Consider the following 21,830-nt stretch of genomic DNA (forward strand, 5'->3'; position numbering starts at 1 on the left):
CAAGGGTTTGACCCACCATGTCATGGGGTCTCCTTTAATTAAAGTAAAGTAAATAAATAAATAAATGAACTCACTGCCTTAATTCAAATTTCACCTCCGATGTGTGTACATATTTGAAAAAAAATAAGAATCTCATGGTATCTTCAATTTTGAAAAGTACTGAATAATTACTATTTCTGTTACAGGGAAGACTGCAACAGCAATAAGTGAACAAGACTTTAAACCAAGTCTGAAGCCCCTTCCACGCAGCTGTATAAAATCCATATTGAGTTGGATTATATGGCAGTGTGGATTCAGATAATCCAATTCAAAGCAGATACTGTGGATTATGCAACTTGATATATTCTGGGTTATATAGTTGTGTGGAAGGGCCGTCAGACTAGCTCTCATTTGGAAGTTATCCTTGCAATAAAGACTGTCTGTATTTTTGAATGAATGTTTAAGTGGCAATCTCTTTTGTGGTGCCTGTAAGTCGATGCTCTTACACATGCATATTATTTTGACTTCTGCTGGGAAATTAAAAACAGATATAAATGTTTAGTAGTCAGTCATAGTGCATGAATATATTTGTCTTTGTACTAACTGAAGAATTAAAAGGAGGTTGCCTGCTTTGGGAAGGCAGAATTAGAGGAGTTGTATGCATGCTGTGATCCCACAATTACAATACTTGTGGTTACTATTGAACGATCGCAGTGTGCTTCCTCATTCCCTTTGATCAACACACATTTTTCTGCTGCAAAGAAAATGATTGTACACAGCCTTTTCTTCCCCAGATCAAACATCCTCGTTGCCATAGAAACTGCAAAAAGTCAGCCATGGAATTCTAATGGTACAATGGCATGTTTTTGCTAGAAAAATCATTCCTTGCCTGAATTTCTCCTATTCGAAATGCTTTGCTGTGGGAACTGCTTGGTGGGTTTGGAAATAGAACTAAAAATATGAAACTCCAGTGGTAAATGCAGTAGCCTCCCCATCCCCTTTACAATATGAATTTGGTTTTTGTGTCTGAAACAATATGACCTCCAATATGATATAACAATCAAATACCATCACCGATAAACCTGGAGGAAGTATTTTCAGCATTTAGTAACTTCATAAAAACGTAGCTTCCTGGCTTACATTGCATTTCGTTGATTTTAAGATATGCTTTCACCCTATACAAACATCTCTAAAAATGGGATGCATTTTAGAATTGTGTGTGAGAGAGAGTGTATGTGTGTGTGTATATAGAGAGAGTTTTTCTGATGGTGACACTTAAATTAGTGTGCGTCTCAGAATACATGGTGTCTTAGAATCAAAGAAATACGGTAATTTCACAACTGCTAATGTGGTATAACCAAGAATAAGCTATACTATCAACAAGTCTAAAGGAAATAATACAGGCAGTGCCCAAGTTATGAACAAGATAGGTTCGGTAGTTGAATTGGTATGTAAGTCAGAACATGTACATTTTTTTTTAAGTGTAACTTCAGCCATATGAGTTTTGGATAGCATAAGCAAGGGTTAACACACTGTGGCATTTGTTTTGCTGTATCTGCCTCTGTTCAGAAGATTTCGCCTCACTTTCTGTCCCTGTGATAATTGGATTTTGAATTAATTGACTTCTTGTGGAAACAAGAATTGGTGAGAAAGTTTCAGTGGAGACACCTTTACCCCACGATAACTCTTTCAGGAGTAAATTTTCCTTCCAAAGGGTAGATTTCTCTCACTTCCTGTTATCAGATCCCTATTCTTAACTAGGAGTTGTTTATAAGATACATTTTTTATAACTTTGGGACTGCCTGTACACATTGTGAAAACTAATAGGGGATGGTTAGCAGGAGATGGTCAATGTAAGATTTGGAAGGTCATATTTGAAGTCTTCATTAATCCATGAAATTCACCAAGGGTGCATCTTGACAGGGTAGAAAAAATGGTACTGATATGGAGTGGGGCTATTGTGGGTCAGTAGCATTGCCTTAAGCTACACTCTACACATCTGAGCTAGATTGGTAGTTGGATGAAACCTACATTCCATGCCCCTGAAGCACCTTAGTATCTTGATGGTGGCTATAGTGTCAAGCAACACCGGACTTGTTTGGCACTGCTCAGCCATGACCACTGTACATGAAAGTTGAACTGTTTGTCATTCAGCACCTGGAAAGATGATATGCAGAATGATGAAGCACCAGGGGAGAGGAGGAAGGAAGCACTTCACATGAAAGATTGAGGAGGACCATGCTCTGCCCAAGCTGCCTAATCACAGGGAAAGTGGGATGGCATATAATCAACTGTGTCACTTCCGGAATAATTACTAGCCACTCTGGAGTATCCAGTGACATCTGTTAACATGGTTCAAGGCTTCATTCAGCAATCTTGGCCCATGCTAGAGAGAATTCAAACATTTCAGAAGACTCTTCCATCTTCTTGAGGATTCCTTTTCCTTGCCTGGTACAGCTGCTTGATGCCTGATGCCTTTGGAAAGTTTTTTGGTTGTCCATAATCCTATATTTTGTTGTTCACCCAGGATAGGGTTTTCACATTAGGCAAAGTGAGGAAGTCATGATAGGGAAAAAAGATTTCAGTTATTTAAATGGTGACAAATATAATTTTATTTATGGGAATGTGGAGAAGTATTAATGGGTTTTTCTGCTGCCTTTGTGAAAATAGCTTGTCTAATTTTGAGTACTACTTTTCTTATTTGTTTACTTACTGTATTCATATGTGTTCTTTTTTCCAATACATAAATACAGAGCAGCTCAATCCTGTGCTTGATTTGGGTAGGCAGAAGACACAACTTGTTCAGGTAACAGGATTTAGAGGAACTGGGGAACTCTGCCAATGAAAAACATTGGTATATGTATTGAAGGAATGGAGCGCCTACCAACGGGCATTGACTCAGCTCTAAACTTCTAAACCATATGTGAGAGTTCATGGACAACTACCCAAAAAAGTACAATAACAGGTAAGTCACCTGTTGTTCTAAAGCAAGTCTTGAAATGTGGATTGTAGTCCACCATACGACACATTCTCTTGGCATATTCATTTAGACCCTGGAGAGCAATCTGTCCTAATATTCAGAAGACAATCCTCTACTTCAAGGGCTGACCAGTTCCAAGTCCAATTTGAAGATAAAAAAGAGAAGCCTGTCAAAAGGAAGATAAAATTTTCTTTCAGCAGTCAACACTGAGGCACACAAATCCCTGAGTAACAAGATAAGATCTCATCACAATGAATTTTTATTTAAGTTATATTCATATTTTGAAAATAGACTTACAGGTTGAATATTCCTTATCTGAAATGCTCGAGATCATAAGCATTTTGAATTTTGGGCAGGGGGATTTTAGAATATTTGTATTTACATATATGTACATAATGTGATATTATGGAGCTAGGACCTGTCTAAACACAAAATCAATTAATGCTTCATATAGCACATGTATATACAGTGTTCCCTCACTTATCATGGGGGTTCCATTCCAGGACCACCCATGTTAAGTGAAAATCTGCAAAGTAGGGACACCATATTAATTTTAATATTTATACATTATTTTATATGTGTTATATATTATTTTCTTACCGCGCTTCCTTACCTGTCTCCCAGCCCATCCTACAGGCACCTGCCTGCCTTCCCGGCCTCTGCAGACCCCGGCAGAGCCTTCAGAGCCAGGCAGGCAGCAGCAGGCCAGGGAGGCAGGCCTTCCCTGCTGCACCTCAGGTTGCTGCACTTCCGGGGTCCTTGGCCTCCACTGGATGTAAATATTTTCTATTTTCTATTAATATTTTCAAAAACCCACAAAACAGCAATTCCGCTAAAAGCAAACTGCGAAGTAGCAAGGGAACACTGTATACACTGAAGATATTTTATATCCATTATTTCGAATAGCTGTGTGCATGAAACAAAGTTTGTGTACATTAAACCACCAGAAAGCAAAAGTGTCACTATCTCAGCCATATGTGGACAATTTTGGATTTTGCTATGTTTTGGATTTTGGTCCTCTGGACAAGGGCTGCTCAACCTTTATCTTTTTTGCAACCTTTTGCCCCAATTTACTTTCCAGATGTTATGGAGAAGCTTTTTAAAAAAACAAGAAGTGAACAGGTACTTCGGCACACTTACTATCACTTTAAAAAGGTATTTTCTGTCTCCCCGCCCCCCCATGTTCCCTAGGAAGCATCAATGGGAGAGAAGGATTTTGAAATTTCAGTTTGGGAATGTTGCCCTATAGCTTTCCATATTTGCTCACCCCAATCTACATTGGACACTTTTCCTGCTGGTGCTGTCTTGACATGATGACCACAGTTTGGCTCTAGTTATTTCTGTGAATTATACTTGGAAGGAATCGACTTGGGGAAGTCTGTCTTAAGTCCTTCTGTGTGTTATGACTGGAATGGGGATCCATTTGAGGTGTTATTCCATTGGCAAATGTGCTGTGTAGTCATGTGTTTTAAGATAGAAACCTCAAGAACATTTTATTCACAAGCATATTTTGAGAGTGAGAATGGCTGCCACATAAGCGATTTCAAAAAGAACACCTGAAAAAACAAAGACAGAAACACCAAATACAATAAAAAATGAAGTTTTTATTCTTTTGGCTCAACTGTAATGTGGCTTACCGTTCTTTATGGTAATAGCATTTTCCTGCATGCAGTTCACCAACACACAAAGTCAACAGTTTCAGTAAAAGGAGGAATTAACATTTAATTTTTGCTTGTGAATGGAATACAAAAAAAATATATGTCCTGATGTGATCCAATATACAAGTTCGCTACTTGGTTCTTGTGGAGGGGAAAATTATAATTGTGGAACCGCATATAATATTTAGAAGACTTCTAGTGCAGCATGAATCAACAAGAATAAGAATAGTCTATGTAAACAAACACTGGAAAAGATCAAGGAATTTATGAATTAATAAGACTAACTGCTGATGCAGGCAGTGCTAGGATATCAAACAAACCTTTCCCACCACATTTCAATTACAAGTTATAGCTATTTGGAAGCAAGTGCATTTTGGACTCAGTTTGAAAGAAATCACAATAAGATGTGTGCAAAAATACAGTACTAATTAAAAAAGCAATCCAGGAACCTACCATTGTCCCATTCTCTCCTTCCCTGTTATTGTTATTGTTATTATTTCCTACTTTTGTGATGGTCTTGAATTAAAAAGTGCAATGGACAGAAAATAACAACTGCCTGTGACATTGACCTGAAGAACAGTTTTGTTTCATCGTTTATGTACAAAATGCTGAAAAATAAAATCAAATGAGATTTGTACACTATTTATATATATATTTCTTTCCCCTTTAGAAAACCGCTAACCATGTGTTTTGAACAGATTGAACTGCTTTGCAATATGACGTGTACAGCTGGCTACACCCTGTACAATAATGCTCACCTAAAGTTCAAGAGAAGAATAAAACCAGTTAAGGGCAGAGCAAGAAGCATTCCCCTTCCTGCCCCCTCCCACCCCAAACAGATGCAAACTATTGCTCAATGAAATGAGGAAGGGTGGCTGGTTGAACAAATTGTTTCGCTCCTACCACTGACATATGGCTTCCCATATTAGATCTCTGAACAAACCCGAGAAGGAAAAAAAAAGAAAGAAACACAGCAGCGAAGGCGAGATAAACAACATGCTTCAGTGAGAGCCCCCAAACTACTTATAATGGTACAGAATACATCATATTTTCCTGTTCAAGGCTTGCAACCTACACTTAATTGTGGTACATATTTGATGCCCTAACTGTTGTGCACAGGCCATCGATTCCTTTGCTCAAACATGCCCCCTTAGGGTTAAAATAACTATTTACACAGACAGGATTGTCTCATTGACACATACGATGTCAACCTTGCTGAGAGTGGAAGATGGCTAAACAGGAGAAATTAAGAACAAACAGACGAACAAAACATATAAATGCCTGGTATTTCTCCCCCTTTCTTCTGATCGGTTTGGCATCCCAAATGACTGGAAAGCGGGTGCATTTTGTTTCCTGCAGAACGGCATATATCAAGAACACCCCCATCCCATCTGCCCACCCAAATTTTCCATTTAGGTTGCAATCCCTTACACACTTACCAAGCAGTGAGTCCCAATAGACTCAAGGGGCATTTATCTCAGCTCTGGTGACCGAATGGCATATGTATGTTCATGGGAGGAAGGGGGGGGGGCACCTTTGTTGAATAACTGTTGATTTTATGAGACTTACAGGCACATTAAGAATTGTCAGGATGAGACATAAAGATGTACACTGTTATTAAGCACCTCAGAATCTGGAGCCATCCTGAAACATGGAAGTCTTTAAAACTCTTGTGCAAAGAAGTCTTATTTGTTTCCATGCATGGTCTATAAGTGCAGCATGCCTTCATGCAAATCACTTCTGCCTGTACATTACAAGAGAATCAGACAGAACAGCTGGTCCTCGTATTTCCCCAAGACCCTGCACCCACCCGCCCCGAGAACAGAAAACCCATTTACAAAAATAGTCACATATAATAGTAAACAACCTGTGAATTAAAAAAATGGCAACCTCACCAACACCGATTGCTGTAAAAATATGGCAAAAATGTGGCAGTTGGAATGCAAACAGTGGATTACAATTATTGTACTTGAGTGTTTCACATTAAGCACACTTAACCGCTCAGTTTGCACCTCTTGGACTGGTCCCTACAGCCTGGGTAGCCATTTTTCCCTCCCTTCTTCAGCAGTGTCAGCTGGTAATGAAAACAGTAACCTCCTGTCAAACGTGCCACCCTGTTTTACAGAGCGGTGTTTGGATTGGCGAGGGGTCACTGTCTTGTTTAATAGGCACTGACCTTAAGTAAATATCTAACATTTGTATATATATTTATAGATATTTGTGTGTGTGTGTGTATGTGTGTGTGTGCAAAAACAGTCAGTTTGGCATTAACCTCCTGTGGGAGTCCTTTTGAAGTAACCCTCTACTTTCTCAAACTGTAAACGATGTGTCACAAAGAGAACCTTCTGTTTTGCTCATTTTTTACTGTCTCTGCTATCTTTCCCTTTATCTTCTTTTTCTGACTTGTCCTTTTCATATTTCTCTTTGTCAGGCTTTGTAACACTATCGTAGGATGGCGGGGAGGTGGTGGAAGGGGTCATGTCGTTTTTCTCAGGTGTAGAATTCTCATTGAGCTTGTCAATAATCATCTCTTCTTTGATATGGGTGTCACCGCCATCTTTGATTCGATCTTTATTAAAAAGGGAGGAAACTTTTTTAACTTTTTGCCTTAAGAGGTAGCTCCTGAAGGCTCGCTGGATAATGACAGCTGATACTTCCTCTTGCTTTCTTTTCAGCGTGGTGGTGATTGGTTCATAGGAGGCTTTGGAAGGATTGGCTTGCATAAACCGGTCTTCCATTTGTACTCTGAGTAAATCCATTTCCTCACTTTCTCCCAAAACACGCTTTGTAAAGGCAAACAAGATGTCAAGGCAGTGAATCCTGTCCCCGCTTACCATGGGCAGATCCATTGCTATAAGCTGAACTTTGTTTGGTTTTGCTATAAGAAGAGGAGGATCCAGTGAAGCAGCAAAATCTGAGAGTTTACAAAACTCGATGAATTGGGTTGCATCTGGATCAAATTTCTCCCAGACCTCATAGAACATCTCAAAATCATCCTCGCTGAGAGGTTCAGCACTCTCTTCTGTTGCCACACTAAAGTTCTCCAAAATGACAGCTATATACATGTTTACCACCACTAAGAAAGATATGATGATGTAGCTGACAAAGAAGAAAATCCCAACAGAAGGGTTGCCGCAGTCTCCTTTGACCGAACTGCCCGGGTGGTCTATCTCTGGGTCACAGTCCGGGGGCCCACTGTTGAGAATGGGGGCCAGGAGGCCATCCCAGCCTGCTGAGGTGGTGATCTGGAAGAGGCACAGCATGCTGTTGCCAAAAGTTTCAAAGTTGAACATGTCATCAATCCCAACCTCTCTCTTCACGTAGGCAAAGTTGGACATCCCAAAGATCGCGTAGATGAACATGACGAGGAAAAGGAGGAGGCCAATGTTGAACAAGGCAGGGAGAGACATCATCAAGGCAAAGAGCAGAGTGCGGATCCCTTTAGCCCCCTTGATGAGACGCAGGATCCGGCCGATCCTGGCAAGTCGGATCACACGGAACAAGGTGGGCGATACAAAGTATTTCTCAATGATCTCTGCTAGGAACATACCTAGAAATAAAGTTTAAGTAGGTTAGTCAAGATTACACAAACTCTATTAAGTATTTGATTCACTATGTGTAAGGTTACAAACAAGAATGGGAATGTAAGCATATGTATAGGCCCCGCCCCAATGTTCCAAGCACCTTGAAGTAAACACATTCATTTGAACACAGTTGCAGAGTTTTCATCACAGTACTATGATCAAGACATGAAGGTTGGATTTAGTTTGACATGCTTGACAATATTTGGGTCAGGGCTTACATACCACCCCTATCCCCAGTTCATTTTCCATGTATGGTCTTGTAACTAAACATGTAATCTTTGTAAAACTGCAAACTGCAAGTTTTAAAACAGATACTGATCTGTTGACATTTGTAATTAGAAGCTAATTGAAAATTCATTAATGAGGCAGAGATTAATTAAATCCTTGCTCAATATATTAATTGATAGGTTTATATTAACTTTCCAAAATTGTCATTGTCGTATCAATCTTGTACTGAAAATGATTTTTTCTTACCAACTATGGATAAAATTACAACCACAAAATCAAAAATGTTCCAGCCAATGGTGAAATAATAATAGCGGAGTGAAATCAGTTTTAGGACACACTCTCCAGTGAAAAGGATTATGAAGATCAGATTAATTCGGTATAAATTGGTCTCCATTGCGTCAGTTTGGTCATCTGTTTCTACCATCATGGTGACCATGTTAAGGCAGATAAGAATCATGATGCTGATGTCAAAGGCTTGCTTTGTTACAAAGTCAAAAACCATGCCTTGAAACTTGTTCTGTAGATGGAAGAAACAATATATTATTCACCCATCACAATTAACACACACTAGTCCGAGAAAAGGTGTAACATCATTTTTTTTCCTTCAGAAATATTCACCACTTAAATTCTATTAAAGGATATATAGTGTCAACCTCTCATTGCTTCTTCCTCCAATCCAATAATGTAACAAGGCCACGTGGAAAGAAAAGCAATACTGTTGTTAGGCCATATCTACACTTACTTGAATACAACAAGTTAAAGCTCTCTGGAGCTGCTCTGGTGCAGGCTGAGACAATCCCCAGAGCCCTTTAGCTGTCCACATGGTTGGCTGGGACAAAGCTGCATAGGGGCCACTCTCACTACCACCACATTGCCACAAGCAAGATTCTCTCTGGGGGAGGTTTGCTGGCAATGCCACATTCTGGTCACATGGCTTTGTACTCTGATGCTACAGATTGGGCTGGATCCTGTCAGATCCATTTGTCCACAACTTCAAAACTCTGGGAAATAGAGTAGAGAACTCTAGAGCAAATATGAAATTCCCTTCACTTCCAGTGCTCTTGCTGAGAATCCATGCATTGTTTGGTCTTCCTGTAGCAGATGAGCACCGAGTAGACTTTATTTTGGCCAAGTAGACATGGCCTTTGCAATCTTTAGCCTTTCTGTTTGGTTTTCCACTTTCTTCCTGCATGAGCCTAACCTGCAGTCTTCTTTAGTTTTCTTCTCTCCACTCCCCCCGCCCCCCCAAACAGATGAAGCATTTCAGTAAAGTCAATCTTATATGCTTTACAAAGATTAAATTTATTTATTTTCTCTGTTAGGCCATGCAAGGGCCCAGGGTCAGGGGTGGGGTGCGGGGAGTGGGAATAAGTCACCTTCTGCTTTGCCAATTTGAATTCTCTGCTGGATGATAGAAGTACTGCTTCTTGTACTTCTATCATCCTGAGACAACATTGGTACCTGGACAAAATCCATGTGTGGTGTCCTATGTGTCGTATCCCACCCATTACCTGAATGGTACACCCATAATATAAATTCAACCAGGTGTAAATCCTCCTTCAATTATATTCCAACTACAACATGCATTTTAAAAGTGCAAGAAATAAATAATGGGAGAGGAAGTTATCATGAGCTTACTGCTGGCCTTGGTATAGGTTTTTGTGGTTTCTTGGACCCCAATTTCTTCATTGCATTGTAATATTTCTTCTGTTCTTCTGTCATAAAGATGTCTTGACCTCCAAAGTAAAAGGAAGAATGCAAAACTGGTTACAACCAGTTGTGTTTTGTCAAAATAAACATTTTCACATTTATTCTTATTTAATGGTTATCTTCTTTCACTTGACCTCTTGCTTAAGCAACCGGGAAAGACAAAAAATAAGGCAAGACTTTCAGACATATCTGTATCAAGCTACATGATTCATAGTCCCAAGCCCAGTTTTAATTTCTTATAGGTATAGGAACTCACTTATATTACGGTTACTGTTTTGCCCCATTCTTTTGAATGGAGAAATCAGGCCAGTTGTTTGCAGGAATCATTTTTCTTCTGCATAGCAAATAAACTTCAATATACAATTCTGTTTCCACAGTTTGGATCATAAGGCTTTCAATGGGCACTCATTTTTCATTTGCATTCCCTTTGTCACCACGACTAAGGAAGTGAAAATACAACTTTTCTCATAGGAAGGCAAAGAGATAGAAAGCTGGCTCTTTTCTGGAACATGTCCAGAGAAAGGCAACTAAAATGGTAAAAGGTCTGAAAGCCAACTCTAAGTGACTTAGGAAGTTGAGGTTGTTTAGCCTGGAGAAGAGAAGGTTAAGAGGGAATATGAAAACCATGTTTGAATATTTGAAAGGATGTTGTACTGAAGAGAGAGCAAGGCTATATTGAGCATCCACACAGTTCTACTTGGCATATATTTTTCATTATCTGCATTATTTCTATTTCTATTATTTACCTTATTATTATTTGAAGTACAGGTGGGGGGCAGAATTATTTGTAAATACCTGTGGTAAACACATCACAACAGCTGTTGAGTAATCAAATTTATGTTTAGAATGCAGTGCTAGAATACTTATCTTCTTTTTTTGTTGATTGAAATTGTCTATGATGACACCAATAAATAAATTCAAGGTGAAGAAGGATCCAAAGATGATAAAGATAACGAAGTAGAGATACATATACAGATTATCTTCGTAATGGGGCTGCTTTTCCACCTACAAAATAAGCAGACCCTTTAAAAAGCAAAAATACTGAGAGACAGAAAGAAAACATTATCGATAATACAAAAAATGAAAATAGGTAGAAGGAACAGGTCCTATGAAAGCTAAAGGCTTCCATTTACTCCTCAAACAAAGGTGAGTGACTAGTCCAAGATCTCCCAGTGAATTGAATGACTCAGTAGGAACTACAGCCTAGAGTTCTCAAGTCCCAGATTGATGCTCTTGTTGAGACTTGCCAGAGCCTCTTCCTGACCCTGAGAATGAGGCAGGGGAGGTGGAGGATGATGGGTTGTTGCCTATAACTCAGCACCTCCAGTTACGGATAGTGCCAAAAAAAGGCAATTAAGGTTTTCCCAGCGTTTGAAAGATAAACAATGGGATTCCAGGTGTTAGATTGATAGCGTCTCCATGGGAATAAATTCAGTTTCTTAAGTAAGCCCCTTGAGTTGTTCTGTATGAGAGCAACTTTGACTTTTCAAGAGAAAATAGCCTTTTTCATGTTCTCCGGGACAGGAGCTTCTGGTCTTGTTTTCATGTCATGTTTTCTTGTTTGGTATCGGGAATCATGTTTTGGATACAGATCTTTGTCTACATTCTATGGCTTTTTGGTGTTTCTTTAAGTATGGGACTCTGCTGTTTGCTGCATCAAGAATATTATGACTGTAACCTATATTTTGGAATGATTTTTGAAGCCACTATTTGGGATGTACTTCTGCTTTTTATGTAAATTTTTGAAATACTTTCTATTTGGTATTCTGAAATGTGCTATTGAAGTATAGAACACTCTTTTCTTTAATAAACTTTAAAACAGGTAATTAATTCCTGTTGTCTGAGCTATATTTGGCCTAATTAGCTCTTTGTTTTGGGTGAAAGGGGGTCACATAAATGACTGGGCTGCAACAGTTCTAACTACTACCACAACAACATGTGTGCTTTGCATCTGAATGCATGATTTTTCTTTCATCAAAAGCCAGAGTAAACAATCTAATCTGGACCAAGATCTCAACTGGAGCTGGAAGGGAGTAGACTCCAACTCTTTTCCCACTGCTGCACTTCTGACTCAAGATTCGGGATTCTTGTCTAAACTTCATACATGAAAAACCTTTCCATTAGCATTAATTAGCTTCAGGTACCAGGAAGAGAAATCCCTGGAATCAGGAATCAGAACTATAGCAAAGAGGAAATCTCTGCTTAGTAGGGGACTCCATTCCAAACAATTCCATATTAGCTATTTGTGGGGAAAAAAGGGGGGGGGGACCCATTCACTCAGGAACAAACTGTATGGAAATTTACACAACAGAACTAGACTGGAAAAGAATAAATCACTCATGAAATGATTGATGGATGGTATAATAGCTGTTTATGTGAATGTATCACAGTAATATACTTACATTCCGTGAATCCACAGCTGCATACATAATATCCATCCATCCTTTGAAGGTGGCCTGCAAGGAGAACACAGGGGTAATTCCTGTTCTTCAAGGTTAGGATGGCAATTATTTTCACACTGAGGAGCACAAGCAATGATACTATGCGTGTTTTGTGTGTGTCACCTCTTAGGCTCTCCTAATTTTGGTTCCATTCCCTCCTCCCCCAGTTCTTACCACATACAGTAAATTAGAGTTTCTGGAGCCAAACTGAGCAGCTGGAAGCTTCACTTCGCCCTTTCATCTTTCTACTGACTTTCCTGAAGTGATCACGACTATTCCCCAGCTAATTTCTTTCCTCCTCATCATATGAGCACAGCAGAAGTAGTGGCAGCAAGTTGAATGGCAAAAGGAAGTTTTGCCCTGCTCTCACTTCTTCTTTCTGTCTTCATGATTGTCCAGGGTAATGTGATTTTACATTGTAATTCCTGGAATGTATCGTATGTAGGGCAATGATGGAAGGCAAAGGAAAGTAGAGAGGAGAAAAGGGATGACACTCTCATTTCATGACTGCAACCATGGCTCTCATGGTATTGAGGGAAGAGGAAGGGGGTGGGTGCCTTTTTGTTATGTGGGGTTTGAGGAGATGACTGTGGGTTCAGGGGAGAATGGCAAAAGCAGATGGTACAATAGGGCTTCTTCCCACTCATGTTGTCAACACCCAGAAGAGGATTTCAAGGTCAAAAGGGTCAAATTTTGACAGTATTTGGCTCTCCTGCATCTTCAATTTGACCCAAACTTGGTTGAAGTGATGTAGCATCCCAAGATGCATCTGCAAACATGTAATGTATCTGCCTGCTTGCATGCCTATCTCTTTATGCAAGAATACAGTAGTTTCAGAAAGATCAACAACAATATGAAATCAATAACACCTTTAATTCGTAATGTGAATACTATAATATATATTTCTATACAGCGTAATAAACAAACTGTCTAATGATTGTTTTACGTAAGAGTCAAATTAGACACCAAGAGCAAAATTGAAACACATGGCAATGTTAGTCTAGATTGGATATCAGTATGCAAAAGGATCTTGTAGGTGCTACAAAATCCCTTTGTATATAGAAATTAAGGGGGACATGTATTTCCTGCATTTTTGAGGTTTTTCCTTGTTTCTAACAATGAACTTCCCAGAAATAGGTTCCCGTGTTGCCTTACCAATACTCAGCCATGAATCAAAGCACAAAAAATGCAATATATAGCTGGAGAAAAGCACATGCTGCTACCAATTGACAACTTTCACTTGAGCAAACTATTATTCTGGACCCATGCAAAATGTATTGTTTAGTTTGACTTTACTGACACAGTAGAGTGGAAAACCCTATGAGAAACTGAGAACCACATCACACTAGAGCATGGATCCCCTTTAAATCCAGTTTCTGCCTCCTGCAGGATTCTGGGGCTTGTAGTTTCAGGAGGGGCCTTTAAACTGCTCAACCAAAGAAGTCCTGGTCCTCTCTAAACCACAAGCCCCAGAATCCTGCAGGAGGCAGAAACCGGATTTAAAGTGGATCCATGCTCTAGTGTGATGAGGCTGTAAGAGAATACAAAGGCTCAGTCAGTGGAATCTCCAGGGTCATTTCGCATCTTTCAAGAATACAGTTGCCAGGCACAATATGGCTCAAGGCTGTCGCATCTTTAATGGTCATGAAGAAGAAAGTGTTTTATGGGGTGGTTGCTTGCATTGACACATGCAATTTGTTTCAGTGTTGCTCTCGCATGTGCATGTATGTTGCATTTTAATGACTAGAATTCAGGGCTGTGCAGATAAAATGTTTAGATAATTAATCCAATGTGGAACAGTGTGTCTTCTGGAGCCAGGTAGTCCAACTAATTTGTTTGCCTGACTCATCTTAATGGATCTGTTCAAGTAACAACTAAGACCAAGTCCTCACAGTGACAGTGGAAGGTAAAAGTGTATTTTCTCAGCTATCTTTCTTGTAATTCAAAGGATTTATTAAATCTTGGTCTGGAATGGGCAATTAAGATGCAAAATCTTTACAAAAGAAGCAATGGTAAACGCTAACATGATCTTGCTGGCATGGACGGATACAGCTGCCAACAATTTTTGTTTGTTTACTGTCTTTGAATACATAGCAATGGGAACAGACATGATGAATACATGTACTTTAAAATGTACCACCCTACAATTTCTTAATGGTATTTTTTTGAAGGACAGCACTGTTGAAAGAAAACATGAGGTAAGGGTTTTTTAAAATTAAATTTTGAAGAATTTAAGAAGTATAGGCTACTCACTACTTGCAGCAAGGAGAGATAACCAAGTCCCACATTATCGAAGTTGACTTTCACATTTTTCCATCGGGCTGTTTCGTTTCTCTCAATGAGCTCCTCGCATTGAGTCTGATTGTCAACTTCATCGATGCTAAATATTTCCCCCGTTGTGGTATTAATACAATGATAGAACTTGCCAGCAAAGAGGTTCACTCCCATAATGCTGAAGATCAGCCAGAATATAAGACATACGAGGAGCACATTCATGATCGAGGGAATTGCTCCTAAGAGGGCGTTCACCACCACCTACAGAACAAATGGTGTAGAAGGAAAGTGTGAATATTGATGCAAAATAAGCACTGCATCCTTTAAGAAAGTGGGATGATAAAGTGATATGAAGAAGGATTTGTGAAGTGTTCTGATCCTATTCTCATGTCAGAGAACATCAGGAAGCCATTTGATGGAATCAGTTCCCGCAGCTCTCTGAAATCTGGCTGTCTATTTTGATAATATACATAATCCAGGAGTGATTTCCCAAATCACTTCTTCCTTAATTTTTTCAAAGACATCTTCACCATACTGTGATGTTGCTTAACCACATATGCCATGGTTTTCATATGTGAGACATTGGAGGATGTGCTTTAATGACCTGGATGCCTCTTCAGGCCAGCATTTTTTTGTGCATGAGTGCATTTGTTTGAATGTAGCTATGAATTTCACTGGAGTATGTTGGAAATCAGACTATTGCTAAGGGCATGGAAAATGAATTTAATGACTGCATTCTTAAAGGCTGGCTGACTGGTAATTATACACTGATGGACTGGATGAAATAGCATGATAAAGATGGCAAATCTTTGCCATATAATGCAAATAATAAAATATATTTTCGGAGTCCTTAAAACCATTTCCTATACTTGTCTCAATTGTCCTAATAGTCACATTGTAACATGTATAAGCATCATATTGAAGGGGGCAGGCAAGTAACACCAACAGAAAATGGCTAGAAAACCTATTGCCGAGGAGACATTTGCATCACAAAATTCCTGATTTATAATAGCTTTCTAATTTCTGTTGAAGGAAATAATAGTAATACAAAAATTATGAATAAAGGTATTTTGAAAATACACAGGCTTTCCTGAGTTCTTTTGAGCACAAGTCTCTGAAGCAATTTTGATCTAGAGAACTCCAAATTCCAGGCTCAGAATGAACCATGATTTGCTAGAAGTCACTTTCTGGTCTCTGAAGGGCAGGTTAATCTCTGGTTCAGTCCCTAAGATTTCTAGCTGAGGGGATCATAAATAGCAAGTGTCAGGAAAAAATGTTAATCTGCTTGCCAAAGTAAACAACTTTGTCTAGTCTAGTCAGGTTCTTCCCCTGCTTCTTGGCGGGGAGCTGGACTGGATGGTCCTAGAGGTCTCTTCCAACTCTATGATTCTATGATTCTAGGTATATGTCTGCTTTCTATTTTCCTAACATTTATGCTCAATGAGAGCCAGTGTGGTCAGTGCTGGACTGCAGCTCAGGAGACCATAGGGCAGAAATGACTTGAAGGCACATAGCAACAACAAATAGGCTCAGTGCTTAACTCAGCTCTGGCAGATATAAAAAAACAAAATAGGTTCCTCTAAGTATGCGTGACACACATTTCCTTGTCAGTTGCCTCTCTGTGCAAATCTGGAGAGACATTTTATAGGCAAGAGGGGGTAGATTCCACAGAAATTTTTAGCAGTAAGATATAAAATAAATATTCTCCCAGATTTGGCATTTCCTACATGAGCAGATCACCTCCTCCATAAATTTTGCAACAATTTCTGTAGTCAACTGAGAAGGACAATTATTAGGTCATAGATGATTTGCAGAGGAATATAAAGGCTAATTTCCCAGCCTGATTAATATGTTGCCTTGGCAGCCTGTTTCTGTGTTTTTGGAGCTCTGATAACTTAGATGGTATCATGCCGATAACATGCATGGAAACATATGGAAGCTATGGCCACATGGGTCATCCAGATCAAGCCAGTGCCAAGCGTGCCAGATGGAACTGTGGACTGTGAACCACATGATCTGAGTGAATCATAAATTTCCTGCCTGCCTGCCTGCATTACAGATGCTACACAAAATTGACAAAATGGGATTTTGGCCTAAATCTTGGAATGGACTTGAACTGTGGAATGTTCTTTGAAAAATTAACCCCTTTTAGAAATTGCATATGATGATGATTATTATTAAAAATACACATTCACTCAACAGCAAGGATGAGCAACAATACTATTTCATAACTTATTTGTATGTTTTTCTGTCTTCTGAAAACAAATGGGTTACTCATCTTCAGAGATATCATATGGAAACAAACAGTGTAGTATTATTTATTCATGGTATTTGTACACCGCCTTTCTCAATCCCAATAGGGACTCGGGATGGTTCACAGTGTTGGCAACAATTCAATGCCATCGATAAAAAACAGTATAAAACATCAACACTGACCCTCCCCTGATAAAACATTAAACATTATTAAGCACATCACATAAAATAATATCACATATCACACAAAGACATAGCTGTTGTCTATAAACAGTTGTAATAGGCACATGGTTTCACGGCACGTACAGTGACAAGGCTGATGGATTTTGGCCTCTCTATAGTAACTACATAATCAGCCATGTGTTACTCTTTCCACAACCCTGACCTATATTTCCTCTTTTCTGTAGCTATAGCACCCACTTGCAGTATGAATCCTCAGACAAAATTCAAACTGTAAAAGGCTACATATATGTTTATCATCACCAACATGATAGACGGTGTGTGGCACTTAACAGACTTTACATTTAGAAGATACAGTGTAGAACAATGCACATTGTGTTTTTAAAACAAAAAAATGGTTGGTTTTTGGTGAATCCCCCACCCCTTGGTATTTTTAATATTAAGGAAGAATCATATCTCATCTACATTTGGCAAAAAGAAAATGATTTGAGTATAGAATGAAAACAGTATGGAGAAACTCTTGCCATTAAAAGCTCTTGCTATTCTGTCACCTATTGCCTGTAAACCTGGATTCTGGCTCACTGCTCAGTCTGACCCCAAATGCAAATACAAATCCATCTGCAGACCTTGTTGGGGATGTAAAATCAAAATGACTGTAATTTTTATGCAATATTTCAGAAGAAAAATATTATTTTAATAAACGAATCCCTGTAGTTTGGTGTTGTTGTTGTTTAGTCATTCAGTCACTTCTGACTCTTTGTGACCTAATGGACTAGCCCATGCCAGAGCTCCCTGTTGGCCGTCGCCATCCCCAACTCTTTCAAGGTCAAGCCAGTCCCTTTAAGGATAACATCCATCCATCTTGCCCTTGGTAGGCCCCTCTTCCTTTTTCCTTCCATTTTCCCCAACATCATTGTCTTCTCCAAGGTATCCTATCTTCTCCTTATGTGGCCAAAGTACTTCATCTTTGCCTCTAATATCCTTCCCTCCAGTTTATTTATTTATCGTGTCATCAGCAACCATTGTTTTACAATTCTAACAGAGCAAAACAAACACAGAGATTAAAAAGAAAAAGAAAAGAAAAAAACCACACAGATTTTGTAAATTTGGTATTTGGTTAAATGTCCTTTGACCAGTATCTGGCCACTTGGAGTGCCTCTGGGGTTGCCGCAAGAAGGTCCTCCATCGTGCATGTGGCAGGGCTCAGGGTGCATTGCAGCAGGTGGTCAGTGGTTTGCTCTTCTCCGCACTCGCATGCCGAGGATTCCACCCTGTAGCCCCATTTCTTAAGATTGGCTCTGCGTCTCGTGGTGCCAGAGCGCAATCTGTTCAGCGCCTTCCAAGTCGCCCAGTCTTCTGAGTGCCCAGGGGGGAGTCTCTCATCTGGTATCACCCATGAATTGAGGTGCTGGGTTTGGGCCTGCCACTTTTGGACTCTCGCTTGCTGGGGTGTTCCAGCGAGTGTCTCTGTAGTTCTAAGAAAACTATGTCTTGATTTAAGTCGTTGACGTGCTGGCTGATACCCAAACAGTGGATGAGCTGGAGATGTCTCTGCCTTGGTCCTTTCACTATTGGCTGCTACTTCCCGGCGGATGTCAGGTGGTGCAATACCGGCTAAGCAGTGTAATTTCTCCAGTGGTGTGGGTCGCAGACACCCCGTGATAATGCGGCATGTCTCATTAAGAGCCACATCCACTGTTTTAGTGTGATGAGATGTGTTCCACACTGGGCATGCATACTCAGCAGCAGAGTAGCATAGCGCAAGGACAGATGTCTTCACTGTGTCTGGTTGTGATCCCCAGGTTGTGCCAGTCAGCTTTCGTATGATGTTGTTTCTAGCGCCCACTTTTTGTTTGATGTTCAGGCAGTGCTTCTTGTAGGTCAGAGCACGGTCCAAAGTGACTCCCAGGTATTTGGGTGCGCTGCAATGCTCCAGTGGGATTCCTTCCCAGGTAATCCTCAGAGCTCGGGATGCTTGTCTGTTCTTAAGGTGAAAGGCGCATGTCTGTGTTTTAGATGGATTAGGGATCAGATGGTTTTCCCTGTAATAGGCAGTGAGAGCACCTAGAGCTTCGGAGAGCTTCTGTTCTACCATCTCAAAGCTCCCTGCTTGAGCAGTAATGGCACGATCGTCAGCATAGATGAAACTCTCTGTCCCTTCTGGCAGTGGCTGGTCATTTGTGTAGATGTTGAACATGGATGGAGCGAGCACGCTCCCCTGAGGCAGGCCGTTCTTCTGTTTCCGCCATCTGCTTCTCTGGCCCTGGAACTCAACAAAAAAGCTCCTGTTTTGTAGCAGGTTTCCTATGAGGCGGGTGAGGTGGTCGTCCTTTGTGATATTATACATTTTTCTCAGGAGGAGGCGGTGATTCACAGTATCATAGGCTGCTGACAAGTCTATGAAGACAGCTCCTGTGATCTGCTGCCTTTCAAAGCCATCTTCTATGTGCTGGGTCAGGTTCAGCACTTGCGATGTGCAGCTTTTGTCTTTTCTGAAGCCAGCTTGCTGTGGGATCAGACAGGGGTCTATATTTTCCATAATTCTATGCAAAATAAGTCTCTCCAGAACTTTGTAGAGGTGGCACAACAGGGAGATTGGTCTGTAGCTTTTTGGGTCATTACGGTCTTTGCCTGGCTTCAAGATGGCGATGACTCTTGCTTTCCTCCAGATTTTGGGGATCTGACAGGATGCAGTGCAGTTGTTCATCAGCTCCAGCAGCCAGCGCCTTGCTTTGGACCAAAGTTCTTGATTTGTTCCATCCGTAGATCATCCAAGCCAGCTGCTTTGCCATTCTTACATTTGTTGAGAGCCATGTCCAATTCAGTAGATGTAAAGGGTTCATGGAGGTTGTTGTTCTCAATCTCTGGTTGTCTGGCTATTGGTTTCTTTCCTACTTTGGTGGCAAGGTTGGGTTTCCCATTCTTCAAGAGTTGGTGTGCTATCTGATCTGCCTTTATGTTGGCATGGGTATTAGTTTGTGAGGGATCGTTGCTCAGCCGTCTCAGCAGCCTCCACGCCTTCTGGCTGCTCCTGCCCATGTCGACCTCTGTGATCAACTTGATCCACTGTTCTTTCTTGGCTTCAGAGATGGAGGACACAATGCTCTGCGCTGCCTGAAGGGTCTGCTCACTGAATGGGTCTTCGTTGTGGAGCCTGTAATAGTTTTCCAACAAGGCAGCTGTTTCAGGAGTAATGCCCTGGAGGTAGTGGGTTCTGCAGCCTCTCGGTATGGAGGCCCGTGAGCAGGTTTTCACTATTTCAATAAAATGTTCGTATTCCTCAGGGACTGGCGCGACCGATGTGATCATGTCGTCTAACATGTCTGAGAATTTAGTCCAATCTGCCTTTCTGAAGTTGTATCTTCGTTTAAATCGAACTTTCTGAGGCCTTATGGTTGGGAACAGTTGGCATATTATTGGTCGGTGCTGTGTGTTTGGGATTGGTGGTCCCACTGATTTGGTGCATTGCTGTACGATGCTGTCGCTCACAAATAAGAGGTCTGGGTTATAACCTCGGTGCCATCTCCCGCTGTTGTAGGATGGTGGGAGCTTGCTATCATGGATGAGTGATAGTTTGTGCAGTTCAGACCACGACAGGACAGCCTCTCCATTTCTGTCCTCTTGGGCATAGCCCCATACATGGCTATGGCTGTTGAAGTCACCAATTACTACCGCCCTTTGGTGCCTGTCAAAGTTCTCGGGGAAGGAGAAGCAGAAATCTTCATTTGGGGGCTTGTATACAGAGGTGATGGTGATGTTATTAAGCTCTACTGTTATAACCTCGATATTGTTTTCTTCAGTGTTGTGGGCACTGCTGACTTGGAGGCCTGGTTTGACAAAGACAGCACTTCCATACTGCGCATGTGGTCTTTCCGCTACTAGGATCATTCCTGGAACTTTGGGTCGTTTCTGTCGTTCATCCCTGTGTGTTTCTTGGACACACAGCACGTCACATTTCTTATCTCGGCACAGTTCATAGAGCAGTTGTTCTTTGGCAGCTGACATGCCTTCGATGTTGATTGCGATTATTGTCATGGTTGGTCCTGAAAAGGACCGTTGGTTGTTTTGCTTCCTTGTTTGCATGCTTCAAGTCGTCTCCGGTTGCTTCTGGGTTGAGAGAATCGGCCGTCTACGAAGACGTTGCCCAGGGGACGCCCGGATGTCTTGCAATCCTGCGAGGAGGCTTCTCTCATGTCCCCCTCCAGTGAGCAGTTGGGCATTATTTTTTGGAGTATGAACTGGTTGGATCTTCTCGTGGTCTAAGGCACTCTAAGAATTTTCTTCCAACACCACAGTTCAAAAGTGTCTGTCTTCCTTTTCTTAGCCTTCTTTATGGTCCATCTTTCACATCCATAGGTTATTACGGGGAATACCATTGCTTTAACTATGCGGATCTTTGTTGTCAGTGTGATGCCTCAACTCTTTTGTAGTTAGGTATAACTACAAAAACATTTGTTATAAGCTCAGCTTACTCATAAGGCTAAAACTTTTTCAACTTTCTAAAATGCATGTGCTCTGGTTAAAGCATTACAATGACACTTCG

General features: G+C 40.6%; 1 protein-coding gene across 3 annotated transcripts in view; it reads right to left on the bottom strand.

Annotated features, from left to right (window-relative positions):
* Positions 1–4,543: 4,543 nt before the first annotated feature.
* Positions 4,544–21,830, bottom strand: part of SCN2A (sodium voltage-gated channel alpha subunit 2) — a 125,873-nt gene continuing 108,586 nt past the window's right edge. For all 3 annotated transcript variants that reach the window (XM_067471896.1, XM_067471899.1, XM_067471902.1), the window contains exons 22-27: positions 14,834–15,115; positions 12,542–12,595; positions 11,007–11,144; positions 10,068–10,172; positions 8,676–8,946; positions 4,544–8,167 (exon numbers count right to left, since the gene is read on the bottom strand). In XM_067471896.1, the coding sequence (XP_067327997.1) occupies positions 6,972–8,167; positions 8,676–8,946; positions 10,068–10,172; positions 11,007–11,144; positions 12,542–12,595; positions 14,834–15,115 (2,046 nt within the window). In that variant the 3' untranslated portion in view covers positions 4,544–6,971. The remainder of the gene's footprint in view (positions 8,168–8,675; positions 8,947–10,067; positions 10,173–11,006; positions 11,145–12,541; positions 12,596–14,833; positions 15,116–21,830) is intronic.

Source organism: Anolis sagrei, chromosome 1 (genome assembly GCF_037176765.1).
Source record: "Anolis sagrei isolate rAnoSag1 chromosome 1, rAnoSag1.mat, whole genome shotgun sequence".
NCBI lineage: Eukaryota > Metazoa > Chordata > Lepidosauria > Squamata > Dactyloidae > Anolis > Anolis sagrei.